The sequence below is a fragment of the Eucyclogobius newberryi genome, unplaced genomic scaffold, assembly GCF_026437365.1.
Source record: "Eucyclogobius newberryi isolate DKJ021-1_F unplaced genomic scaffold, fEucNew1.0.hap1 SCAF_13, whole genome shotgun sequence".
NCBI classification, from domain to species: domain Eukaryota; kingdom Metazoa; phylum Chordata; class Actinopteri; order Gobiiformes; family Gobiidae; genus Eucyclogobius; species Eucyclogobius newberryi.
Window position 1 is genome coordinate 9,931,932 of NW_027315757.1, and position 27,968 is coordinate 9,959,899.

At 41.2% G+C, this 27,968-nt stretch overlaps 1 protein-coding gene across 1 annotated transcript; it reads right to left on the reverse strand.

Annotated features, from left to right (window-relative positions):
* Nucleotides 1–1,236: 1,236 nt before the first annotated feature.
* Nucleotides 1,237–27,312, reverse strand: LOC140357931 (sphingosine kinase 1-like). The gene is made up of 5 exons (XM_072442516.1): nt 26,818–27,312; nt 15,289–15,438; nt 4,451–4,545; nt 3,394–3,509; nt 1,237–2,153 (listed from the first exon to the last, which is right to left on the reverse strand). Exons 1-5 carry the CDS (start codon nt 27,242–27,244, stop codon nt 1,289–1,291), a joined length of 1,653 nt encoding a protein of 550 aa, XP_072298617.1. The 5' UTR covers nt 27,245–27,312; the 3' UTR covers nt 1,237–1,288.
* Between the last annotated feature and the right edge of the window lie 656 nt (nt 27,313–27,968).

Here is a 27,968-nt window from a genome sequence, read left to right on the forward strand (position 1 = left end):
CGTGGGACCAGCCCGCAGCCAGAGACAACATCCTTTAACCCTGAACGAGAGGTCGAGAGACGGAGCGTTTGAGAAGATAGCATGAGGAAGTAGAAAAATATAAAGTTCTCAGGAGGCGGTTTCAAACGTCTTTGGCACTTTAGAATATGAACAAAGAGACTCGCGTATAAAAGGCAGAATCGAGGGATGAGAATCTAAAATGGATAAGTGACAATTTGAGCACAAGTGCTTAAAATGCACTGCCAAAATATTATTTACAACACATTTTTAGTCAATTGGAACCGGCACACTTTCATTGCTTTGCCTGGAATGTTCCGCAGTATGGTATTAAACCCATCTATATCCATGGAAACAGGTAGAATAGAGAGCGAGGGTAAGACAAGGGAGTGAGGAAGAGAGAAAGGAGAGAAATAGAATGGAGTAGGGAGACAGGGAGAAGCAAGGGGGAAAGTAAGAGAGCTAAAGAGGGAGTAAGAAAGTAGTAAGAGAGTAGAAGAGGGAGAAAGAAGGGAGTGAGTGATATCGAGAGGAGAGAAAGGTCAGGGGCAGAGGGATGGAGGGAGAGAGAGAAAGAAGAGAGGGAGAAGAGAGAAACAGGAGAAATGTAGAAGTGAGTGAGGGAGAGAGAGACAAAAGTTGGACAGAGAGGGATGGGATGTGAGAAGAGGCTGAGAGCGAGCGTGAGAGGGGTAAGAAAGCGAAACCGATATCCATGGAGACAAGAAAGTGACATCACGAGGCCAAGTTTCAGGTTTTATCTAGGTTTTTAGAACCATAAAAACAATCGACTAAAGATGGAGACGTTTAATGCCATATGGTGAAACATTCCAGGCAAAGCAAGGACGTTTCTACGGAGACAATCCTCCATCATAAAAGTTACGTAGCGCAGCTTTAACGCTTTAGTCTTGTACTTGTTTTTTCTAGTCGCAAGGACACAAAAACAGCACTGGTCGGCCCACTTTTTAATCAGGTACCGTAATTTCCGCACTATAAGGCGCACTTAAAAGCCTTTCATTTTCTCAAAAAACGACAGTGCGCCTTATAATCCAGTGCGCCTTATATATGGATTCATTCTGGTTGTGCTTACTGACCCCGAAGCGATTTTAAAAAATGATCGAAAACAGACCATTAATTGACAGTGCGCCTTATAGTGCGGAAAATACGGTATTTGATTCAGAAAGCAAATATGTGGTTGTGCTTTTGAGAAATAGCTTAGTCTCACCTCCAACATAGAATCTCGACCCTCAAAACTATAACGATCATTAAAGCTACGGAAACGCCCCACATCCTATCCACATACGAGTCTGGCGATCCCCGGGTGCACCTGCGCCTGGAGCGGCCCGTACGCCACCGGCTCCCCGTCCACGGCGATCACTCCCTGCGGCGTCAGCGGCTCCAGCCTGAACGCTCTCACCTTTTCGTACATCAAATACGGACAGCCGCAATCCAGGTGCGCCCCTTTCTCCATGGCCAAGAACAGCCGGAGAAGGGCGGGGCGCGAGATCCCGCCGGTCACGTAGAACAAATGAATGACGCCGTCGTCCGACACGGCTGCGGGCGCGGTCCACAGGTCTTCGGCCAGGTGCGATTGGGTCATGGCCAAAACCAGTACGAAGTCTTCCTCTTTGACGACGGCCCAACTTTCTGGGACCGGCTGATACAAACTAGGAAGCAAGGAGTCCAGCAATAGCACTTTGGTATTGCTGTCGTTTTGGGTTTCAACGGAAGTCTTGCTCATTGTGTTTCGATTCGTGTTGGTGCTGCTACAACGCAACAGAGAATTCTGGTTTGGAGATTTGGGAATCAGACGGCAAGGAAGAGATGAGCAAAGCGACGGAGGTGGAGAAGTTGAATTCCCTTTTTGGTTCTTGGAGGTTTCGTCAAAAGGTAGGTACGCTAGCCTACCCTGGTAAACTCGTAAGGTGGCGAGGCGGACCAATGTGCCCATTAAAAAGCGGATGGCTCCAACGTGGCGGTACTTTTCGCTTTCCATGTCCACGTCGGCGACGAAGCCCCAGGCGATGGAGAGGAAGGAGAAGAGGCGCTGTCTGGAGGAGAGGTGGATGGAGACCAGGTCCAAGGGGCCCACCAGGCCTTTGCACAGCATGAAGCCGCAGCTCAGGAGAAGCTCCTCGTTCCACGCTGGTGGGGCCCTGGTGAGGAAAGGACACAAACTAAAGTCAGAAAAGAGTCAGAATGGTGAGAAAGAGTGCTGAGATGAGATGAGCGATAATAAGTAGAGGTGCACATTTGTGGTGAAGGGTCCACCACCTACTCTTACCCAAGGAGATGTCACTGATCTGCCAAGACATTTCCATAGAATTGCATTTCATCAATCACTTTTCGACCCTCACAACCCTCTGGCTACTTAAACAATAGCCATTAGTTTTATGCTAATATGACACTATTTGATGAAGCAGGAGGCGTTTCTGTGTGGCACATTTCTGAGAGGAGTTTACAATTTTTCTCTTGCTGTGTTTACATGTTCACCCTGTGTTTACCTCCCGCTGTTAAATCTACAGCTAGGTACTCCTGACCATGAATACAGCTCTGAAGATCTGAGGAGGAGTCCCATGATGCCGCATTTCTTGTCCTTGTTATTTGTGTATTTCGGTAAACACTACTTAGCATACTGTAATATTAAGCACACAGGGCATAAGATTTGCAACACATTTACATATTGTTTATTGAGGCAGGGATAACTGAGGCGCGGAGAGCAAGAGGGCAGAACTAAAATGACACAACTAAGAAGCACTGCATGAGCTAAAACTTACTAATTGTTGGTGGTATCTAATTCAGGCATTTTAGAACTTAATATTTCTCTCATGGGGGAGGAGAAGAATATAATAGGCACGGTGGGTATCACAGCACAACTTCCTCCATTACGCCACTCAGCAACTCTCAAATGGAACAGAACTCTCACATTGTGCTTATTACGCCCTCTGCTGGCTTTGATTGAGTGTGGATGAAGTATAAAAGCAATCTGAGTGAATTCAACACATCAAAACTCCACATGTGTTTTTGAAGAACCCAAAAACATATCACAAAAAAGGCAACTCAAATGTTTCTGTTGTTGTACCTCAGACCCGCCAGCAGAGGGACAACACTTGACTCTTCTAGTGCCAAAGCAGCACCGTCTGTGGACCATGATCACTTTTAATGTGCTGACTTTCTACAGCTATTACAACATTCCTGTGAGAGCTAATAGCTGCCCAAAATGACCCAGCAGTCTGCTCCGCGGCCCCTCCTCGCTCCCTCCTGACAACCAATGTGCCCGGTCAGCCCGTGCGATAATTACAGCCAACGAGGGACAATTTGTCTTCCTCAAGGTTTAAACTTAGGCCTGCGCCGTTAGCCGTCTGCATTTAAATAGCTGCTAATGGGGAAGCTCACTGTGAATAGTGGTGGACGGAGGCGGCCAGGGCGTTGCCGGAGCCACCTGGGAGGATGCCGAGGGGGGTCTGGATGGCCTGCTGCCAGTCCTCACGGTCCATCAGCCCATTTATCACCTGCACAGAGAAAATATAATGCAGTTAGTGCTTGGCAAACATTTATTTTGGATCTGCATAGATAGTAAGAAAGTGTAATGATTAATATAGAAGTATGAGGAAGACATTAATGGTCACTGCTACTTTTACTATATATTTTTTCTTGTACTACACCTATTACCTGGCTTTTGACAGGGCCAACAAGTCATTTGAAGTAGTTTTTTTTCATTTATTTATCTATTATTGCACTGTGAATAATGTGTTTCTCTTCTAAACAACTGATAATAATACATATACAGTTACATTGCATACAGTATAAACCTGCAACAAAATGTATTATATTACACAACATATTACATTCGTTCATCATTTGTACTGCATGTATTAATCTCTTCTTACTAATAGTGTGCAGTTTGATGTCTAAATTGTGTGACCAAATACCTCCATGAATGCTTTTGATTTGAAAAAAGTACAGAAATGGGTCAAGTTACTTCCCAATACAGCTGGCATATCTTTTACATTTTTTATTCTGCAGGGCTAACACCATTAGTGGTTTCAATGGGGGTGGGAAATATGGCAAAAAATACAAAAACAAAATTATTATTATTAACTTAAGCTCTACTTTTTCTCACTTACACAATGACTCCTAGGCTGATCCATAGGAGTGGGAGGAGAGAGAAGTAGAGGATATGTGCATAAAGCTGCACTAAATCCATCATCTCTCCAAACAGGCAGCTCACCTCAATGTCCTATCACTATTTAACACCCCTAATTTGTTTCAATACTACTTTCATAACCTGTAGCCTCTTGTCTGTAGGTCTTTTTCACCTAGTTCCGGTGAAGAAGAGAGTGCGGAACTTCGTTGACAGTTCTACGATCGTATCCTGTGAGCAATTAGCCAAGACTTGTTAAAATAAATCAATATCCGAAGATCGCGTGCGGCTATACGCGGCGTGGCTCACCTCAAACAAGAGCCCGTCTCCTGACATGATGACCAGGGCGTCCCACTGCGTCAGGTCGGCCTTCATCACCAGCTCCCGCGCATGGTTCTTCTTCTCTGTACAAACACATAAAACAACATAAAATGGGATACTAAAACTGTCCAAGGGCTATAGCGGCAGACTTGTTGACATCTTAAAACGGACAGCTCGATCAAGGACAGTGGACGAGACCTTATCTGGTTCCTCCTGGGCAGGGTAATGCAGATTAGGCCAAAAAGGGGATTCAATTTCCCTTATCGGACGAGACATATCGCATTAGACCGTCCAGCGGCCACTCAACAGCTCCAAGGCAGCTTAGCCCCCCGTGCTAACATCTGGTGCTCACAAATATTAGCGCGTGTGGATGTGTGTGTCGGGTGATATGCTGGTTGTTTATCCTGTGTTATTGGCAGCGTGCTACAGCTACCTCGAGCCAGTCTCAGCGGAGTACCCGGTTTTAAAAGCTCCGCTCTTGCCAGCTGTGACTCTGCAGAACACAGAGATATTTTATGTTATCCATCCATTTTCTACCGCTTGTTCCCTTTCGGGGTCGCGGGTGACTGGAGCCTATCCCAGTGACTTCGGGCCTTAGGCGGGGTACACCCTGGCCTGGCCCGGCCAACACAGAGACATAGACATTACAGACAGTTCACGCTCACATTCATTCACTAGGGCCAATTTTTAGAGTCACCAATTTTACCTAACACATGCATGTCTTTGGACGGTGGGAATCGAACCCATGATCTCCTTCTTGGGAGGCAAGAGCGCTAACCGCCTTTGCCACCGTGCACCCTATTCTATGTTATATATAAATTATGTTATATAAAAGCTATTGAGGCAGAAAACAACACACACACATTTTAAAAATACAACTGAACAAATATGGTAGACAGCATATAAATAACCAGTAATATTAAGAATGAAATGATACAAAAGAGTACAAAGGGTTGTTTTGACTGAGAAACTGTCCAAAACTAAAATAAACAAATTTGGAATGACTGAGAATGATTCCAATATATGTTTTCAAACTACACCACATATTCTGCATATTTATTTTATATTTGTATAGTCCCCACCTCAATTAAAGAAAACAATATTTAATTTTTTTTCTTCATTATTTTACATGTTTGTCACAATACTGATTCAAAGCGACTTAGTAACAGAAACAGATCAATTGACTTCCTGGTCAAAACTGCAGATTCGATAAGCTCCGCCTCTTCATAATGGCCTTTCACCGGAAATGTACATATTTTTATGGTAGAAAAATGTCATAGTTTTCAAAGACATGCAAAGTTGGACACGTTGTTGTTACTATCACATTTGAATAACTTGGTGATAGAGATTTAAAGTAAAGTCACAATTGCACCTGTTCTTAATGTTTAAGCGTTTGATTTTTGTTTGCATTATTGTGTTTGTTTTGTCCATTGTATGTGGACAGGGCATTCATGTGTCCGGGCATTGAGCTTTCCTTGTATAAATAAAGGTAACATAGATTGCAAGACCACAGGACAATACAGGATTACTCAAACATGCATAAAAATAAAAAGCATAAAAATCTTGTAATGGCACAAAAACACATTTAAATGATTTAACCAGGGGTGTCCAAACTTTTTTCACAGAGGGCCACATTTTGAAACGTATACGGAGCAGAGGGCTACAAACAACCTGACAATGTCAAATTTGTCGAATGACAAAGTGAATCATTCAGAATTTTGCAGTGGACATAGTTTCGATGATCCTCCACACCTTTAATAAGACTCAAAATGGTGGAATTTTTCCAATTGTACTGTAAAAAGTACTACTTTGTGTTGTTTGGACCAACTTAGCAGGAATCCGGAGGGCCAACAAAAATTGGTCTACGGGCCGCATTTGGCCCTCGGGCTGTAATTTGGACATGCCTGGATTAAACAGTAACACGTTCTTATATCATCTAAGCGTAGGAACAAACTGAATGTATAATTCAGGCTTTGGTCCAGAACACTGTGAATATGGAACAAAGCCAGCAACGCAACCAACCGCACAGAGACACTTTATAACTCCATCCACTCCGCAGAGACAGCCCGGTTTCCTTGCTTAAACTAAAGTATCGATTCATTGCCTCTGAGTAATGACCAAACTCTTCCGCGTACAATGTGTGTTCACCCTCTGCCTCTTCTCCCGGCGCCAACGAGGAGGACTGAGGAGACTCGGCTGGAGGCTGGCAGACAGGGGCAGAGGGCTGACACAGCGCTTGGCAGCCTGTCAGGGAGAGGGGAGAGGGGAGAGAGAGGAGGAGAGGGGAGAGAGAGGAGAGGGGAGAGAGAGGAGAGGAGGAGAGGGGAGAGAGAGAGAGGAGGAGAGGGGAGAGAGAGGAGAAGAGGAGAGGGGAGAGGGGAGAGAGAGGAGGAGAGGGGAGAGAGAGGAGAGGGGAGAGAGAGGAGAGGGGAGAGAGAGGAGAGGAGGAGAGGGGAGAGAGAGGAGGAGAGGGGAGAGAGAGGAGGAGAGGGGAGAGAGAGGAGGAGAGGGGAGAGAGAGGAGGAGAGGGGAGAGAGAGGAGAAGAGGAGAGGGGAGAGGGGAGAGAGAGGAGGAGGCACTACCAGTTCCAGGAGAGGTTATACTTCCATATTCAAACTGTCCGTGCCAAAAGAGACTGGGGTCGTGAACAGGGCCAGAGGGAATGAGCAGCATGAGTTTATGAAGAGTTCTGACAGTTTGTAGTAAAAGTACAGTGTTGTGAAGGAACTGAATATGTGTACCGAAAATACATACCTAGAATACTGTAATCAAGAGGAATTAATTGTGGTATTTAATGATGAAATATTAGGCTTTGAACTGCACTTATTTTGTGAGCTCTTATAAATGCACAACAACAACAAAAATAAAAAAGCTGTTTTAATCCTATGTGATGTTAGTTTTTACACTATGCAACTCAAGGTGAAAGTATTTTAAGTATTCGGAATAAAATACTCCGATAAGGCCAAATAACATTACAAAATATGGTACATTTTAATGCAGATATTCAGTATTTTGTAAAAAAAAATTACAAGTATTCTCCCCAAACCTGTAGAAGTAATAGTAGAAGCAACAGGTTAGTAAATATAAAAAGCAAAGCACTTTCTATTAGGTCTTCAAGATGAATCTGTTTCAGAATTTGCATTGACTATTTCTGTAGTACTGCAGTACATGCTGGGGCTCTTTTCTTGTTTTATCACAGACAATACCATTTGTAAGAGGATTTGGGCAGAGGGATTAAAGTTTATTTTTACAGTATGCCTTTTTGAGCCTTTTAAGATACTGAACTTGAACTACACATAGTACTTGACGCGATGGTTGACAGTTGCTACACTCTGGTAAAAGTCTCAAAGTCTCCTTGAGAGCTGTGCTGCTTTCTAGTGAGGTCACTCAGGGTGAGGCACTACACTGGAGGCTTCATACAGTATGTAGAAGGTACACGCTAACACGCTAACACATAGCACCTGCACTGGCTCTCGTCCGTCCCCATCTCTATACACTGCAAAATATAACATCAGACAGTCAGCATTCACATCATTTAACTTGTTCCGTTATTTTTATTTTTACATGTTTATCTTACATATCTTATCTTATTCATTGTTTTTTTTTTATTTATTTTTACATGTTTATCTTACATTCATTGTTTTTTTTTTACATGTTTATCTTACATTGATTATTTTTTTTTACATGTTTATCTTACATTGATTATTTTTTTTTACATGTTTATCTTACTATTTTTTTTTTTTACATATGTTTATCGTAAATACATTTTTTTTTTTTTTACATGTTTATCTTACTTTTTTTTTTTTTTTTACATGTTTATCTTACATTAATTGATTTATTTTTTTTTTTAACCAGCCAAGTTAGTTTAGTTTGTTGTTTTATAATATTTTGAATGGTTTCAATATTATTATTAATAACAATAATAATTTGTCAGGACAAACTTTAAAACAAATTCAAAAATATAAACTAAATTAATCCAAACTAAAATGACTCTTACTGTTGATATACTGAATCAAAATGTTGTTTTTGATGTAGACATGAATGTTTTTGCAGTGTAAATGTGTGCATGTGTTTGTGCTGGAGCCAAATGTTCTGTCCCTGATAATCCACGAGGCCATCTCTAACCCCTGTGCCATATCGGCCCATAAGACCTCTGGTGACCTACATCATTTTTCCATTCCCTCCGTTCTCCTGTCGACAAGGGAGCTAGCCAGCAGTAATTATTTTGTCTTTGTTCTTCCTGCGCCTGACCTTTCCAACGAAGCACTTTTTGAAATAAACTCTATATCCACCTTTTACTGTTGCTGTCTGCTTGTGTCCCACTCAAAGCCGAGGCCAAACCACCAGCGGAGAAGTTCACCCTGCCACATGGTGTATTGTCACGGTGACAGAGAGAGAGGAGGTTATGAAGGTTACATTGCATAACTTTGTCATTGAAGATGTAGTTTACTCCTTCTGACTGGGATCATGAGGCTGCTCAGATGGATAAAACTGAGACATTTTAAACTGCTGTGGTCCAAATGTATTGCTCATTTACCCAATTGTAGGATATGTGGATGTCCTCCCCCTGTTGCCATGGTGACAGGAATACGGGCTGTTATCTACTGCCCGTGTGGAGTTTTACGGCCCCCAAAAGAAAGAGGACGTGAAAGCGACAACAGAGACGCTCTGAACTTTGAAAATAACTTTTCATCAAATGACTCCTTTTGGATTACAGAGAGTAACGATCTCTCCAAGACAAGGCCCTTGGACCCCACGCAGGCCCTTGGACTCCACGCAGGCCCTTGGACTCCACGCAGGCCCTTGGACCCCACGCAGGCCCGTCTCCTCAGGATCACAGCTTCTGGTTCCGTTCGTATGAATGCACTTCACAGGCTGAATTTCATCTTAGACTTAACTCTAACACACACCTAGATAGATCTAGAACCATCATGTCTAGTGTTTTCCATCTGTTATCGCGTCATTTGCATATTCCTAATTCATATTTATCTGTTCAATTATTTGGTCATTAAATCTTCATAACCCACATTTGGTAAAGTGTTCCTTCATTTCCAGAAAAGGGGTCAATGTCACGGTTACGTTCTCAAACCTTTAGATCAACGAGCAAATTAATTTCTAATTAATTAATTAATTAATCTGATTATAGAGTTGTTAAATTGCCGATTATCCGGCTGGTGCCCCATTCTACTCTTAAAAATACGATTAAAACTTACCCACACTTAGACAGTGTGTCATGTTTGAATTCTTGAACAATTCTTTAATCAATATCAAACCTGAATGCCCTGCCCCCTTCACAGGTGGGTGGACATTCATAACCTTACAGTACTTGTACTTTATGTTACCCTACACAATGGACCCCAAGCATCCTGAGTATTCACTACAATGAGCTTCTAAGAACTTTTCAGAGACCATCACAGTAAAGCTAGCATTAACACCCTAACAACACATTCCCTGCTTCTCTGAGAATAAAACGTTCTATAATTAGATGCAGAAACTGATTTTACTTAATTATATGAGACAACTTGTTTAAATATGGGCAAGAGACCTCCAGAAATCTACCTTTGTTGTCACAAACCAGGCTCAGAGCAAGACAATTGCATAAAAAGATTTAATAAAACAAGTGTGAAGAAATCAAAATACAAGTGGACCAAGCATGAGGACTATGGCGAAGTTTAGATCACATTAGCCGTGTCTTAAACTTCACACGGACACTGCAGGCTGTGACTGGATATGGATTTATTATGAAGCACAACACAGGCTCGACAGTGACCGTGGTACCGTGGTTTCTTCATCTGTTCCGTTCTGTTTACCGGTAAGACAATACACAGTGCTTTGTTTAAACATGGAGGACTAAAATTAAAACGTTCTGTTTGTGCAGGGAGCAGTTGTGCAAACTGTCAGGTGTCTGTAAACTGTCAGGTGTCTGCACTGTTTGTTTTTGTGTTGTGTTAGCTCATTGACGCAGATATCTAAATCCTGTCTAAATCAAAATTTTGAAAACTTTATTCTCTTGGTTTCTCTAGTACTTCTTGAACCTTTTTGCAGATTAAGGCACTGGCCACACAGGTTCAGTTGTGATTGTAGAAGTTCCTATTTTAAACCAATAAGGGATAAAGAGAACATTAAGTGTGGGCAAAATAAAACTGTCCCATTATACAAATGCTTAAACACATTAGATTAACATTAAAAAAGATGGCCACATACTGGCCAATTTGGTCAGGAAACTCCTTTGGGTCAGGGACTACTCGTACAGCTGTGATGTTTGTAAGAAGGCATTTGCTTTTCTGTACAACTGTGACCAGTGTGGTAAAGGATTTATTATCTCAGTCGCCTTGATCGTCATATAAGAATCCACACTGGAGCGAGGCAATATGGGTGTGACCAGTGTGAAAAATTATGGCTCAGAGCATTCTGACCTCAAAATACACAAGTATACAGTATACTCTCCAAATCCACACTAGAGTCTACACTGGAGTAAAGCTGTGAAGTCTGCGAGAAGACATATTCCAATTACAATTAATTACAATTAAACTCTCTAGTACCACATAGGAGAGTCCAGACTGGACAGAAACTAGGGCTGGGTATTGCCAAGACCCTCGCGATACGATACGTATCCCGATACAGGGGTCGCAATACGATACGTATCCTGATACTTGTATGTCCCGATACAATACTTTTTTGAAAACAGGGTCTTAAAGTTTACCAAATGGGCATTTGTTTTATTCCGGATAAGAAAATGCATGCATTTTCATGTTTATCCACAAAGCTTATGCAAAGAACACATTCAAGTAAAGTTGCCAAACAATTGGCAAGGTCTGTGTAATGTGTGTGATGTGTGGGAGTGTGTTGACCCTCTGTTTGTGTCTTTTTGTTGTTTTGGTCTTAAAATCCCGTTTCTTCGGGTCGGGCTCGCTAAGCTAAGTAGCGCTAGCGCGGAAGTGGCCGCGGCTAACGCTAAGCTAACAGGCGCTCAGCGGAGCCCTGTTGGATAGTTGTATTGTTTAACCGCTCGGTTTTATTGTTTAACCGTTCGGTTTATGTAGTGTAGAGTAGGAACGATGTGCGTGATGTTGGTGTCAGGTTTGTGTCCGTTTTTTTGCCTCCGGTTCGGCTGTTGTGGTGGCCTCGGGGTTGTGTTAGCTCCGGGGCTAAAATGGCGGTCTCGGGGCTAAGTTAGCTCCGGGGCTGCGTTGAATTTGTATAAAATAAAGGGGTGAAAGGAATGAAATCAATGAAAAAGGAAATCAAATAGAATGGAAAAGGGAGGCGTGTAAGAGCGAAAAGCTCTTCTTCAGGCCTGTGTACACGCTGGTGCACGGTGTGTGTCTGTCCCTCTACAGGAGGGAGCTTCTAAACGGCCGCCCGGACAATTTTTAATAAATTAACGTTATTGAAAAGTATCGATACGGCGACTCCGATACGGAGCCTGTGACGATATATCACCGATATTTTGAACACAGCCCTAACAGAAACCCTACAGATGTGACCAGTGTGAGAAAATGTTCTCTACATCTGGAAGACACATGAGAATTCACACTGGTAAAAAACTGCACGAGTGAGGCCAGTGTGAGACAACCCTCAAGCCACTACATGTTAAAAACTTCCAGAGCAGAGAAAAAAGCTGGAGCTCTGACCAGTGTGGGAGGACAGCGCTCCGTAGTCCGTGCACATAATTTTTTTCGTATTTCTAACTTATTTTCAAACATTTAATATTGCTTCCTAATAATCAAAACATACCTGGCATTGTATTTTGTTTTATTTTCTGCTTGCTGAGAAAATTTCAATAAAATAAAATAAAAATATTGTAATAGGAAGTATCTTATTCATTAAGGCCATGAACGGTTATGTGAAAATAGGATATTTCACACTTAAGGTGACAATTGACCAGAGGAACAACTAGTGTTAGTTTTAACATAAATAAAATAACACAAGGGCAAAAATCAAGACAAAGGTTTTATGCTTTAGTGTTGTCTGTTCACAGCCCAGTGTGATGCAGCAGCTCACAGACAGACAGACAGACAGACAGGGGCGGAGCACAGGGAGGCAGCAGAGGGAACTACTGATGCAGGATTTATATCGGATACGGAAGTGTAATGCAGCATGTGTACAACACAGATTAACCATATCTATGTTACAAGTTTAGAATAAATAATGGCCCAATTTGAATTTGCAAGAAGTAACCAATTATAACAACAATTATAATGAAGGACTAAATGACAGAATGTACTACAGTAAAAGTTGCTACAAAATCTATTTCTGAATATGTAAATTCTATCCAGGGAGCCAAAAGAGTTGGACTGTAATAAAACACATACTTTTACAGCTTAAAATGCAGAAAACGTCATCAATGTCCCCCCTGTCTACAATCTCTTTGTTTAAGCAAACTTTTGTCTGTTAATGCTGGAGCGAGAGAGTGAGTGAAAGAGGAGGGATGCGAAGGGGAAGGGGCAAACTCCAAGTTCATTGATCTACAATTCATTTGTGAACTCCTAAAAAGCCGTATTGCTCAGGTGAGGCTCCTAGATCTACATGTTGTCACCAGTAGTTTAGTACTTACAGGAACAATTTCAGACCAAATTGAAACTATATTTAATTCAATTGTGCTGCATTTGAATGAGCAGCCTTTTAAATGGAGATGGAGCAGGCGTTGACCAGCACATCCACTTCTGTATATTACACCTTCCTTTTAGTACTGTGGACTACACCAAGTTATGTACATTTTCCAACCATTGTGAAGTGATCCACTGAAGAAAATAACATATAACAATTAATTTCTCTATTTCTCTACAATTGTCTTTCTCTCTCTGTTCTCTCTCAGTGGTTCTCAAAGGTTTTCAGCTCTGGGGCATGCACTCCTGAACAAACTCCTCCTGAGGCAAGGCACCCCTGTGTTTTACATTCAATTTCACTTTATAGGCTCCCCTTTTGTGGTGTCCCTTGTGTGATAAATTACATATTACAAAGCAGGCATGAAAGTTGTTTTGAGTTCTACTTTTAAAGTATTTATTTTTTAATAAACTAGCCCAGTTAATTTTGATTACATCTAAATCTTGTGTAAGTTGTAAATCACATACAGAATTTAATTTAACTGCTGTTTTATCTCATTATTTTTCATCTAGAATTTTGCCAACCAAGCAATTTAAAAAAAAATGTCAACGATTAAGAATACAGCAGGTCGTATTTCGTGGTCCCTGGGTAGTTTTACATTAAAAACGTTTCATTTTCCTCTGAGGGAAAGACACGACTTTACATCTCAATAGATTCCATGCTGAAGTTACTGTTTATTCACTTTCCCCTGTACTCTACACAATAAGAAAGTGAGGTGTGAACATGTTTCATAACAAACCTCGATTTTACAATTTTTCACATTGTCAATTATTAAGAATCGCCCAACCCTAACACAAACCTCAGCTGAAACAATAAATACATGTTTTTCACTTGTTTAGTAATTTTACATTTTTATTCTTTGGATTTAGATTTTTGTTACGATTCACACCAGAAAAGAAAAAAGGAATATCTACCGTACATTTCTGTGAGGTTCTCCACAATATAGCAATAACTATCGTACCGTGAAATTAATATTTTGACAATATTGTACCATGGGATTTGCATATTGTTACATCTTTACTTACCACACACTTATAGTTCCCTTTAAAATGTTTTACATAAAAGTCATTGTAAGTCTGACCTCTCCAAACCACATAATTTTACCACCACAGAAATTGCAGGGTCGACCTGTCAATCAAAAAGCCCCAAAGCCAATTATAGTGAACCATTTCGATCATATTGCACAACCCTAAATCCGCGATGGCGTGAGAGACAGTTGAAACGCGTGTTCAGTGTGTCGGAGCCCGCGTGCTGCCGTGTGAGTGTCAGTGTGCAGCTGAACACGTGGCACGCTCATTTCAGATGGCACAAATAATGCATAATAACCACAGATAGCTCACTGCAGATGGGGTGGCAGCGTGACCTACTTCTCCAGAGCCCTACAGCCGTTGGTTTAAGCTCCCGTATGCCGGGGTCAAGGTTACCTCACTCACTGCAACTACTCACGTCACAAAGTCAAATTTTAATATTGAAATTATTGTGGGACAGTGATTTCAGTGTTTGTCAGATCATATTTCAGTATTGTTTTGTCAATTCTCAAGGACACATGTAGAATGTGAACTTATAATTACATGATTATTAAAACACAAATTGCAAATTGTGTTATTATTGTCAGGAATTAAGTCAAGTATGATCAAGAAGCATTATATTGTACATTAAATTAGGCATTTTAATTAGGTAAAACTCTCATTCTACCTTTTACAACTTGGTGATTAAACCAGAAAATAATCATCTTCATTTAAATTGTAAATTGCAGTACAAACTCACAAAAAAGTAGTGCATTATCATTTTAAGCCAAATTCAGTAAATATTTTAAGTGTGTGGTAAGTAAAGATGTAACAATATGCAAATCCCATGGTACAATATTGTCAAAATATTAATTTCACGGTACGATAGTTATTGCTATATTGTGGAGAACCTCACAGAAATGTACGGTAGATATTCCTTTTTTCTTTTCTGGTGTGAATCGTAACAAAAATCTAAATCCAAAGAATAAAAATGTAAAATTACTAAACAAAACAATGCATTTTAGCAAAGAATCTTATCATTCTCTATATTGTTACAGCCCACAATATTATTACAAGACGATGTCACGATGTTTCAGTTATTGTTGCATCCCTTGTAGTGAGTAGGCCGTCAAACACCTTTAAATTTGCCCCTAAAACGCTCCCCAACCTTCCATCGTGTGGAAATATCTGCAAAAACGGCTTATACTGACCTGTGATGACCAGTTCGTAGGGGACGGACGCCTCGGTCAGCATGCCCTGCACGTGGCCAGAGAAGAGCTGGAGAGCCTGGCCACGCCCACTGTTAGGGTTCACCAGGATCATCACCCGACATGGACGCCGCACCTCTGTGTACACCACCCCTGCAGCAGAAGAGGAGGAGAGGGGAATGAGGTAAAGTCATGCACCACTAAATATGATGTATCTTCTAAAGCTGCATTCACGCCATGGATCTACATGTAATATGAACTGGATAAAAGACTCAGAATCAATGCATACAGCACAAAATGTTGTTAATCTGAGGTGTTAGATGACCAACAAGCTCCTCTGTTTCATATACTTCACGGAAACGAATGAATCTGATTGCACGTTACCGTCTGAGTTTGGCTCATGGCTCAACAAAAGGAGTGCTGACCAAAATACTCTGGTGTATTCTGGGTCCCAAGCCAAGATTTTAGAGGATTTTTTCATGATATAAACTTCCGTCATCCTCAAAGCGCCTAAATGTTAGCTTTGTAAGATCTAGCCTCGCTCTGGGCCCACGCTAGCGCCACTCTAGCCGCAATGACTGGTCAGAACTGATCACGTTAACTGTCGACTCACAGGGTGCTGGTCCATAATGAGGAAGAAAATGTGGAACATCTTTTTGGCATAATGTTCCAGTGAGCACAAGCCAGTGAAACCAATACGGCGCCGTCTTTGATTCGTCTTCCAGATCCTTCAATAGTTCCATAGGTCCACAGTAAACACCACATCATAACTGGGACTAAACTGGTGCTGATCTCGGCGCTAAAGCTGAAATAGATCAGAACCACAACTAGAAAGACTCAAACAATTCTCCTAAGTATCTATGGTCCTATGGTAAACTGACTTTTTTTGTTTTATATAATCAGCTACTGTGTGTTTTTAAATCAGTATATTTTACCCAATCTGTTCTTATCATCAACAGTACAGTGCAATATTACAATACAATATTTTTAGCTTCATTTAGACATTTCACTCTTGCCAGACACTACTATTACCAGCAGATGGCAGAGCTCTTCAAACATCTTCAGAATAAAACAAAATAATATACCACAAGATATGATTTTTTTTCGTAGAACAGATGTGACTCAGTGTGCATGATCAAATAACTCCAGAAATATTAAAGGGCATCCTGTCCCTGCGGATGTGTACAATAATCATAGCCAGTGACAGTGTTCGCCAAAGACAAGTCATAAAGTTAATATGACATTGCAGAAGTCAGGAGTCAACTTTTTAATATCAGAGCAGAAGTGAAGTGACAGCGTTCCCACGAGCCCTTTGCTCTCGTCTCAAAGGGGAACAGCGATTTAGTGACTAAGCCTTATTATTATTACTGTGGGATGGCAGCGTGTTGTTCAGGGGCTGGAGCGATGGAAGCTGATTCTGCACACAGCGGTTTGAGAGCAGCGGTGACATTTATCAAAAATAACAAGCCAAGGCAATGTGGGAAAAGTCTGCAGTGAAAATATTAGCACATTCGAAACAGAATCCTTAACGAAAACAACTCAAACTGCAATTGGAATCAAACTGAATACTTTGGGGACAATATCTGCCGTAATAAAAAGGGCGAGATACAAGATGAGATTTTGACCTAATTAATTGGCCTCTAAAAAATTTATTTCTTTTATGATATATTGCTGCTGTCAGTATCGCATTTGCTTTTTTGAACAGCAGCATCTCAAGAGAATTGTGGCAATTTCATCTGATTAATTAAACTTATTCAAGAATCACATACATTTCTGAACATGTAGCTTGAAACAACAGGGTTATAGCTTTTCAAATATTTGACACATTAGATTTCTGTTGATCAAACAGTGGCGTATCTGGGGCCCCTTCTCCAAATCTCAAGGATCGTTGTCGAATTGGTAATCAAACCTAGGACCTTCTTGCTTTGAGTACATACCATCAGTACTATTTCATACTAGATGTTGTAGAATCTAGTATTTGGTTACGATACAACGTTGTGCTTACTAGACTATGCAAATAATTCATTTCACAGTTTCCTTTTCAACAACCAGCCGCTTGCCATGCCTCATCCTATACTGAGCAGGTAATTGTTTATCACGTCGACCATTCAGACCACCATTCTGTACCCCCGTTCAACATATTAGACACTGAAAAGGGTTGCCAATATGTTAGCCTGTACCGGTTATCCAGTAAAAAGGGTTTACAAAATAAACAGTTCTATTAATACCTGGACCATGTCATTCCACTTGATTTTTGGGACATAAAACCATTGTAATAAAAACAATAGATGGATACCTTTGGATACCTGTACTCTAAATTGCAGGGGAAAAGGTCATTGTAAAGAAGTGGATGACACAACACGAGTAAACTGCAGAGGACTGGACCTCCACAGTAAAGGACGTTTATTAAATGGAAGGCTTCTCAGTGAACTTGAAAATGGACGTGTTTTTCAAATATTGGAGTAGATGGGACAAACAAACCAGTAAATGCTCACGTAAATGTTATTGTTCCATCCTCTCTCAGGGTCTTGTTTTCTGTTCTTGTTATTCTGTTTTATCCTCATTGTTATATTGAAACCTGCATTGAGTATTGTGACAACTCTAATCCAGGCTTGAAGCTGGACGTTTCCCTTGGCTGCTGCTATCTAATAAAACTACCATCTCCGTAGCTCTTTCTAATGTTCCTTTCATATCTTACCAAAGAAATTAGGTTAATCCCTTAGTTCGAACCCCATGATGTAATGCCTAATATGTACGAAGCCCTAACATCCTGTAATTCAGACAATAATCCTACCGCGGTAATAGGCCTAGTAGGCTATGTCACAGTATCCGCTCCTCTGCATGGATTTCCTGCACTTTTTTCAAATCCATATTTTAAAAGGATCAGGTTTAGCCCCCTAATTGTCATACGGACTGTTGCTAAAAAAAGGACAGAATGGCTCCCCCTCCCTTTCGCTTTTGGAGTTTGGAGACTAGATACCCTTGAACTTAAGCAGCGGACACACGCGACAAAACCAAACGAATCGCAAAGGAATGATTTAACTTCGGGGCTTTTCGAGGACGGGCCATTTTCTCTATCTATTTCCATCACAAAGATTTGGCCACAGGTGACGCCGAGGGGAGCAGACGAATTCATCAAATTCACACAGCGCTCGAAATTGGGCTGCGTTCTCGTTACGAAAAAAACCCAATCGTGTCATGAAGTGTTTCCGTTCTTGTTAGAGAGTTTTTCCCTGTTACTTGTAATTCATTGCCATCGGCGCGCCTTGGGTCTCTCGGCTCCTGGTTAGCAAGACAAACATCAGCAAATTGGAGGTGCGAGGATGACAGGAAGACGGCGAGGGAAGAGGGAAACGAGAGAGGATGAGCCACATGCCACCCTGTGCTGCCGTTCATTCACCCACACACGACTGTCTTTTGTGATGTTGGAGCACAATGTGACACAAAAGAGCATCGCTACAGCTCCAGAATACTGTCAGCAATAGCGACAAAGTGACAACGGGTTATTGCACTCAAGTATGCACGGACAGATAGAAATCACGCTGACATCTTGCCCGAACAGGGATCTCAACATGTCAGCGTACTAGAGCGTCAGTTCAAGAGTGATTGCACTGGTAAAAAACTAAAATGGAACAATGAAGACAAAAACAACCCTCATTAGGTAAATATTGGACAATGCTCCTGTACTGCAATGGTCAAGATACAAGCCTGGACAAAACATTATATTAAGGGTGGGGGATATTGTCAAAAATGTATAGCTCAATAACAATATACATATATTAGGTCAATCAAACCGAGTGCTAAAATATGTCTTTATGTGTATTAGTTGAGATTTAAGTATTAGGCAAATGTGAAAAGACTGAAAAATGACCAATAAGTGCAGAAATATAACTTTATACTCTTTATGTGGAAGTTTACGACATAAGTTTTTTTTTTTTCATTTTCTTTTTAATCACATTTTGCATGTCATCAAAAAAACAATACTCAGAATATTATGTATATTTTGATAATCTCACTTCTACATCATACACGAGAGCTTGTAAAAAACGTATTTTCCTTTATTAAATATATAACAACCTTTGTGTGTTATGTAAGAACTTATCTAAAGATCTAAATTTGAACAAAAGTCATAGCACGAGATGCTGATTTGAACAGTTGTAAAACCGGCAGCAGCAGATGTAATCTAATGGACTTTAATGAGGTCACTGTCTGCACTCATTCTGAACTGCCACATACACTAAATCCAAGGCTCAGTTGGAGCATTGACCCACCAGCCTGAAGGTTGTCATTAGATCCTATGGCACTGCATATTATACTGGTATCCTTGGACACACCACTATGACTGTATTAGCAGAAGGACTGTATGAATGATGGTGGTGGTTGGAGGCAGAATCACAACCTTCCTTCCATCACTTTCCCCCAAGGCAGCTGTGGCTACAGAGATAGCTTAACATTAGTTTAAAAAAAACATGCAGAAGCACTAATGACACTAACACATATTCACTTTTATAACCTTGAATACATTTTAGTCCACATATTTCAGCGTTCACCTGAGGCACTCTACTATCTCCTGAGAAACCCGATCACGTCAACTCTTCACCTTCTCGATAAGATTCAGACTGACACGCAACAGTCCAGCGAGACTTTGACGCCGTCAGTAAAGACCAGCCAGACCTGTTGCTTTTCCAGTAAGAAAGACACTCCCATTTTAGCAACTTACCCCAAAACCACCCCATCCTTTGGAAAACGTTAATATGAATCTATATTTGTTCTTCTGATGCTGGAAAATTCAATAAGATCCTGTCACTTGACACCCAACGTATTTCGGTACATGCAATGGTCTATCTCATAGTTTATTACTAATTCTGCACAATGCACCTTTTAGCTCTAATTCAAATTTGGTCACAACCCAAAAGACATTTCAACAAGTCAATAGGGCATCGATTACGTGCCGTCTGAAAACGTCTTCTTCCCAGACACTGCTCTCTCTCTCTCTCTCTCTCTCGCTCTCTCGCTCTCTCCTCCAGGGTGGAACTGAGAACAGACATGCTTTTTGATGGCCAAAATAAGGCTATATTTGAGAAGCGCTTGTGATGTTCTGTGAAATACCTTTGGGTACCACCGTGTAGCCCTTTTCCCTACTTAGAGTTTGGTAAACAAACGGGAACCCAGGTGGAGACGGGCGGACAGGCTGCGACAATGTTTACTGCCAACCCGAGCAGAACTGACAGGAGGAGGAAAACTGCTCTCATCTCTCTCCGCGAGCCTCAAAAACTGTTTACCCCGGGCTATCCTCACAGGTGGGACGTGCTAACAAACGGCAGGGGGAAAACCGTCAGCAGGAGCAAGAACAAATACGGGAATAGTATCTGGTGAAAGCTGTCTTGTTAGAATTCGCACGATATTCGGAGTGCAAACATTGGCGGGATGGATGGAGGGATGAAAAGAGAAAGAGGGAAGAGTTGGTTGGGGGTGGCGCAGTGAGGCGTCTCGGGAGATGACAGGCCGACGCAGTTCCGTGCCATGGGGTGAGGGGGGGGCAGGGGGCAGAGGTGGGTGAAGAGGGTAAGGGGTCATCTATTCAGGCATTCAGCCCGTGTTGGTTTTTCCGGATGACGGAGGTGTCTTCTGCAAACACTTTGACGGACAACACTTGACCCCGACCCTTTGATGTGTCCAGTTTTTAATAAAAGCAGTTCAAAAGTTCAGTTCATAAAAGGCAATTCAGTTTAGTTCATAAAAGTCAATTCAGTTCAGTTTAGTTCATAAAATTCAGTTCAGTTTAGTTCATAAAAAGTCAATTCAGTTCAGTTCATAAAAAGTCAATTCAGTTCAGTTTAGTTCTTAAAATTTAATTCATAGAACACTATTTTCTAAGCATAAATGGAGGCAATGAGACAATATAAATAAAAAACACCAGTTTACAAAAAAAACATTTCCACCCTTTATTATTTAATACCAGAGAATTTTGTTTTGATCTGATTTTTGTTTCAATTGATTTTGCACAATAGATCTCCTTTAAATATCAAGATTTTTGCGCGAGTATCAATACTTTTTGATGCCTCTGTCAGTATTGATATATTGAAATTTTGATATTGAGTCGCCCGTCACTTTTGTTTAATAAATAGTAGAAGTTAAGGAACCTGTATTTGATTTTGAACCACGAGTGAAGAGCATGTTTCAGAATAAAGTGTTAGCCCTTTCCCCCGTGTTTCCACATCCTACAGCATTTGATATTCATAAAACAAAGTCACCACTGATCATTTAGCAACCATGGAAAGAAAAGGCCTTGCAACAACTAAAACCACAATTCTATAAGCCTATTTTCACAAAATCCCAGAAGATGATTCCACATAAAAATATTCACATCCTTTCAATTTTGGTTCAGTCAAAGTAGCAGCCACCAATGCATAAAACCACCATCTGTAACCGAGTCCACACCAACTGTTCGTTAAGCAACAAATAAGACATTGGAAGCACTGGGAGACGTAAAAAAGAAAAAGAAGCAAGAATTGTGGCCGTTTTACTCCTTCCTCTTCTTCTCTCTCTAGAACATGAGACCAGGGCCCACATGAGCACTGCTGTGTCGTGGCCTACACTTTACTCATTATTTACGGCTCATTCGGTCCAATAAACAGAGAACGCACAGCCATCGAAAACTACTGGTGCGATGACGTCCCAGTCGATTCGAATTAGAAGTTAACCCTTTACATTCACAGAGAAGAGCAGTGTTTGCAAGTGCACCAATGGTCAGTCTGTCCACATTGTAAGGAAAATAGAACGCAAGCGGTGAGTCTGTATGACAGTTTTCAAAGAATCTCACAGCGCACGAATGGAATACCAAATGAACAAGGTTAACGTTTGCTAAAGCTGGGCGATATGACAAGGGAAATCGATCATGGTTTGATTTAATTCCTTTTTTCTCTATAATCATATTTACCAAATGCATAAACAAGATTAGCTTTGAGTCAGTGCCAATAAACACAAAAATAGTCCAAGATATTTGTCCAAAGTATGAAACAACTTGACAGAAGAATGATTGTAGTCTTGATAAAAAAAAAAAAAAGAAAGAAAGTTGAAGATCTGAAATGATTGAATATCGATGTGATTTAAATCAAATCAATTGCACAGTACTAAAATATAAATCAATTAATACAACTCTACTATGCTTGCAATTAGACTGAAGGGAATACCAAATATATTAACTTTACTCAATTGTATTACACTGTACTTTGATATAAGAAGGGAATACCAAATATATTAAAGTGCAGTGTCATACAATTGAGTAAAGTTAATATATTTGGTATTCCCTTCAAGACCCAATTACTTTTCTTCATCCAATTAGTCATGAAGACTAACACTAATCTGAATCTTTTTAAAAATTGCCTGTTAAGAATTTCTGTTAGGAAAGAAAACTCCTCTTTGAATAGCAGTACAATCTCCCCTCAGTCTACAATAGCTTCATAAAACCTTGGCAAGTCAAACCAGTCAGATGCTAATGAGCTATTCTTGACAGCTCTGAAGAGGATGTGGCTAGCCTCAAATAACTCTGAAAGTCGTCTTGATTTCTAAAACAGTGTCCAGATGCCTACTTATGAAAACTTTTCTACAATACAATATAACACTTAATGCAATTATTTTGTGTGGTTCAAATGTAAGGATGTTCAATGTAACTTGACTCCCGGTTGTCTTCACAGAGATGCTTTTGCTTTGCCTGGATTGTCATAGCAGTATTAAACTTCTCTATCTCACGGAGGACAAGTTGTTGATGCTTGTTCTAAGGTATTTTTGGCCAATAAAAACACGCCATTGAATAAAAACCATGCAAAATAGATCAATTCAATGCTTTGATGTGGATCTCCATGGAACGGAGACAAGCAGGTGCCAAAGCCTTCACCAAAGGTTTCCATGAAGCACCTTTAAAGATGAAGGTCAACAGAACTGTTAGAGTCTGTGTGTAGTTCAATGAGTTTTCCACCACTGCCGCTGCTTTAAACTAACTATTACAAAGTTCTTGAGCATATTTTGGAAGCAAAGTCATTTATAGTCCAATCAGAAACGTGTTATATGTTTGCACGAATCCAATCAAGGGATATTCCACAATACCCCCCAGTGTTTCCTTTCAGTGGAGTATCATAAGACGGCTCATTTCAATCGTTCATCTTAACTTGGCGGTTACACTTTTAATCCAACCTTTTCCATCCGCGCACCCAGATGACATGACACGCAATTAACTTTGGAATAACTGCGCCGCCAGATTAGCAAACCACACTGACTTTCACACGCCTGCTTTGATGAGTTCGTTTTGGAATTAATAGCGCGACTTTTATCCCCTAACTAGCGTGTGATTGGGCCGCCCTGGACGCGATCCCCCTGATGCATTGAGAATACGAGCGCTCGAAAGCGTGATGGAAGGACAAATTATTTTTTATGAGGCTGAGTTTTCGGATTAAAATGTGCGAAGTAACACCTCAGCGCCTCCCAGAGTGCCAAGCGTTGATGCGATATGACAGAGATGTTCAGGTTACCATCTGCTATAGGCTAATGGAAAAAATAGAAAAAATCCTTGTGAATACTGAATTGGAGTTGGCTGCAGAGCAAAGAGAGGCTGGATGTTCCCGTCTCGCACATGGGCTGGTCTTTATTTACCGTGGTGTGTTTGCTGTGTACACCTGGAGGCAGCTACAGGGAGGGTAACCTCATTCCTCATCTCTGCTACTTACGCTCCCCTCTGTCCCCGGCAACCGCCATTCCAAATTAGTCACCGCCAAACTATCCAAGTGCCGAAAATGCTTTGAGAAATCTGAGGATCTGTCCACCCCGATAACGTGACTGATGGTTTTTGGTCATTTTGTCCTCTGCAGTTGATCTGTATGTTCTTTAGTCAAAGCACCTGCATAGAACTCACTTTTTTTTTTATTCTTTTAATTTTGTGGCTTGTATGCTTTATTGGCAGGAAAGTACAGTGTGAAATGAGGGCTGAGAGAGAAGGGAGGACATACAGTAAATTGTCAGAGTCAGGAATCAAACTCATAGCACATATAACTCACTTTTACTATGACACTTATATTTCCTTCACTACAAACAGCTATTTCTCAATGCCATGTCCAGATTAGCAGTAATGCTAATTTGCTATGTTTAATCAGTGGCTTTTTTTAAATATTTTTTTATTAAAGGTGCAGTATGTTACTTTTCTGGTGGGAGTTTGCTAGCCGCTGGAGTTGATGTTATTGCTTTATCTGAAATGCTTCACAGCTGAGCATTAAAATTGTGTGCATTTTCATCAATTACAGGAGTTTAATTGCTGAAAAAAAAACTCTAAAAAGGTTGTATCTCCATAGATCTGACTTGTAGCTTGGCCTGGTAGCGTCCCACATGCTTGTCTGTCTAAATATATTTTTTATTTTTACAGGAAAAGCAATATCTTCCCAATGAAGAAAAGCAGATGGAGCACCGCACGCCAGAAAAGTCAAAAAGAAGACATTATGTGAACTGAATAAGAAAACACATCATTTGTATTTTTAAAGCGTCATCTTCACAGTCATCCCTACGTCTGAGTTTAAATACAATATTCTTGTCATTGATGCCACCTTACATCAAGATAAAATAAAACATTCTGTACATTTCTTAATGTACTAAGTATCCATAAGTTTCAGAGTGATGAGAAATTAGCCCCATGACCATAGCAAGCAGCTGTTCAAACTAAACATTCTACTTTTTATGGTGAAAAGTACTCAAAATGGTGCCAATAACAAACAGGAAACTGAAACATTGGGTTATAGTCACTTCTTGGTCAAATAAAGACAAGATCTGTGCTTTGTCGTAGCACTGGAAAAACCTGTCACAATGATCAGAATCTCTCTTAATCTGTATGTTTTTAAGTGAAAAGGCAAATAAAACTGTCCGGTCACTCCCAAAACTCCAGCGCACTCACTCCACGCCCAAATAAATCCTTAAAATCACATTAAAAACGACTAAAGATCTACGAATGCAGCACACAAAACATATTTTCTGTGTCCTTTGGAGCGAAGCTATCAAACACTCTCTTATCCATGGGGAAACAGACGGCTTTACCCCTCGTCATCATTTTTACAGCCCATATGACTTTGTTCCGTCATTAGCACTGCGCTCCTCGCCTCCCAAATGAACGACAGGCCTAATTGTGCCTACACTTCTCAGATTGTGCTTATGCTAATTACCATCTTGTTACACGGCAGAAACTGAGACGCCTTCTTACATTTCAAACAAAGAACGTGGGGCGGCGGGGAGCAGACTTGACACGGTCCTAATTAGACAAAGCTGCCGGTTGAAAACAGCTTTTGGTTTTGATGTGATCGACAAGAAATCCTCGCGGGTAATTTCCCCAGCACGGGTAATGAAGGGGACCCGGCCCAGAGGAGCGAAACCTAACGGCTTAAGTGGTCGTGGTAAGAGGAAGGGAGACGGTCGGTGCAAGTCGGGGCTGCGGCGTCTGCTCGGAATGTCTTCTCACAAGTGAATGAATGTGGAAGAGGCGGTTTAATGGTTACTACGGGCAGTTGGCTTTACTTTTGCAGAGCAGGTAGAGCGAGTTCGTAGCCCGGAGGCGTTGGGGCACGTGGAAGACCTCACGAACCTGTTTTGAATCAAGAGAGATGTCACAGGCTGCAGTGCACACATGGCAGTTTGAAGGGAACAGAAGTAGGAAGAAGGAATTGCCATACGGAGAAAACAGGACATTGTAGCCTCATGTTGCAGTGCAAATGTTCAAGTATAGTATAAGATAGCAAAGCAGCGAGCCATTGGTTGCAGAGTGATGAAAATCTAGCAGAATTTACAGTTCAAAATGAAAAAAATTATACACGAATAAGACGATAGATCTTTACTCACTGTTGATTTTAAAAACACTAAGAGTTCAAACCTGGGGCTACACGAGCGCTGACCAAAGGTACTGGGAATAGTTTCAGGTTCAAAAAGGAGGAGAAATTGTGTAGAATTTTGAGGCAAAGTATATAACTTGTTGTGCCAAAACAAAAGCATGTTATTTTTCATTTTAAAAAATGTGTAGTAACGTGTCCTTACTGTGGGGGCTTGCATCTCCACAAACCTGACTAGTACTTGGTTTGGAGGAGCTTCCTCCTTCTTGTTTCCATGAAAATGTATCATAATATCCCACAGTATGGCATAAGGCTCATCTATCTGCATTGAGAATGTTCTGAAGTGTGGTTTAACTTTCTATTTCCATGGGCTTTTCACCTCCAGAAAAGTTACATAGTGTGCCTTTAAGAATGTTTTGTAGGATTTTGGACAATATAATTAAGACAAGTAAATAGAAATAGAAATAATTGACAATAGCTGCTACAAAGCTGTAGGGTTTAAAACAACCAATAATCAATAATCAATAAATGATCAACAACTACCAAGAATCAGTCTTTAAAAACAAAAACAACATATTTAAATATGAATGTGAGTTTCTAGGACCTCTGCACTACCAGGATGTGTAGTATTATGTAGAAGTTTGACCCTCGTGTGCAGAAGTGCACCGACTCTTACCCGGTCTCCTCGGTGCCTGCAGCGCGGACGCGTCCCGGATGGCCCGAGCCCACCTCTCAGCCTCCTGGAGGTTGGCGATGGGGTCCTGGACCAGAGCGACCCGAAAACACTGCTCTAGTCTCTGGCGAGCCTCTCCCGCGCTCATCCAACGCCTTTTGAACGGGTAGAAATAGGCAGTAAAGTACGCGCCAACATCTTCGCTGTCCGGTGCTCGGTTCGCCCGGCAGCCCACGCAGTCGCTCAGGTTAAAGACCACCTTAGTTCGGCCGGCGGACGAGAAGATGCTCTGGATGGTGAGTGCGCTCTCGGACAGGCTCACCGAGTAGCGGACGCTGTCGTTCTGAGAGTCCATGAACTCCCCGTACAGGACGCCCCCCGTCCCATTCTGCAGGCAGGACGGGTCCGGTTCAGAGACGTCCTTCTCCATCCCGGACGGAGCGTGCGACGGACCCGCGCTGCGCAGGCCGGTGAGCGGATGGCGGTGCAGAGGCAGAGCTCACTCTGGAGCTCGGAGCTCGCGGTGGGACGTTTTGACAGCGACAGGAGCGGCTGCAAAAGGCCGTTGTCTCCCCCTAGTGACGGAAAGAGGAGTGGCAGTGATGGAGCCGGAGGACAAAGCGAGCGAAGTCCACTTTCCTCCACCATGCAACAGAAAGAAACTACACACTGCCACTTAACAGTACAAACAAGAAAAGTTACTCGATTATTTGTGCACGATCTTATTATACCCCAACTTCAATCCATCTCATCGCACTATAGGCAAAACATGATTTTATTTTAAATATGTTTGTTTTGTTATCTCAGCATCTAAGCTTCCATGTGTGAAACTACAACCCAACCTGCACCTAAAGATGTTGTATTATTTAATTTAATCCACTTTTATCAAGAGATTTATATGGGACATTGTAACGTCAAAGGCCATGTATTTAATGTGTGAAGAAGGCAAGGCAAGGCAAGGCAAGTTTATTTGTAGAGCACATTTCATACACAAGGCAATTCAAAGTGCTTCACAGCAGGTAAAATGCATTCAAATCACAAAGAAATTACAGAAACAGAAATACAATAAAATTAACTAAATTAAAAATTATCAATCCAACTGATTTTCTAAACTAATAAAATCACAAACAAAAGAGAAGAGTGCAAAGAAAAAA

Excerpts from the sequence above, each read along its gene's own strand:
- LOC140357931 (XM_072442516.1), bottom strand. The coding sequence starts at position 27,244 with ATGGAGAAGGACGTCTCTGAACCGGACCCGTCCTGCCTGCAGAATGGG. Across the intron at positions 3,510-4,450 it reads GAGACGGGCTCTTGTTTGAG|GTGATAAATGGGCTGATGGA; the intron begins GTGAGCCACGCC and ends TTCTCTGTGCAG. Across the intron at positions 2,154-3,393 it reads TCCGTCCACCACTATTCACA|GGCCCCACCAGCGTGGAACG; the intron begins GTGAGCTTCCCC and ends TTTCCTCACCAG.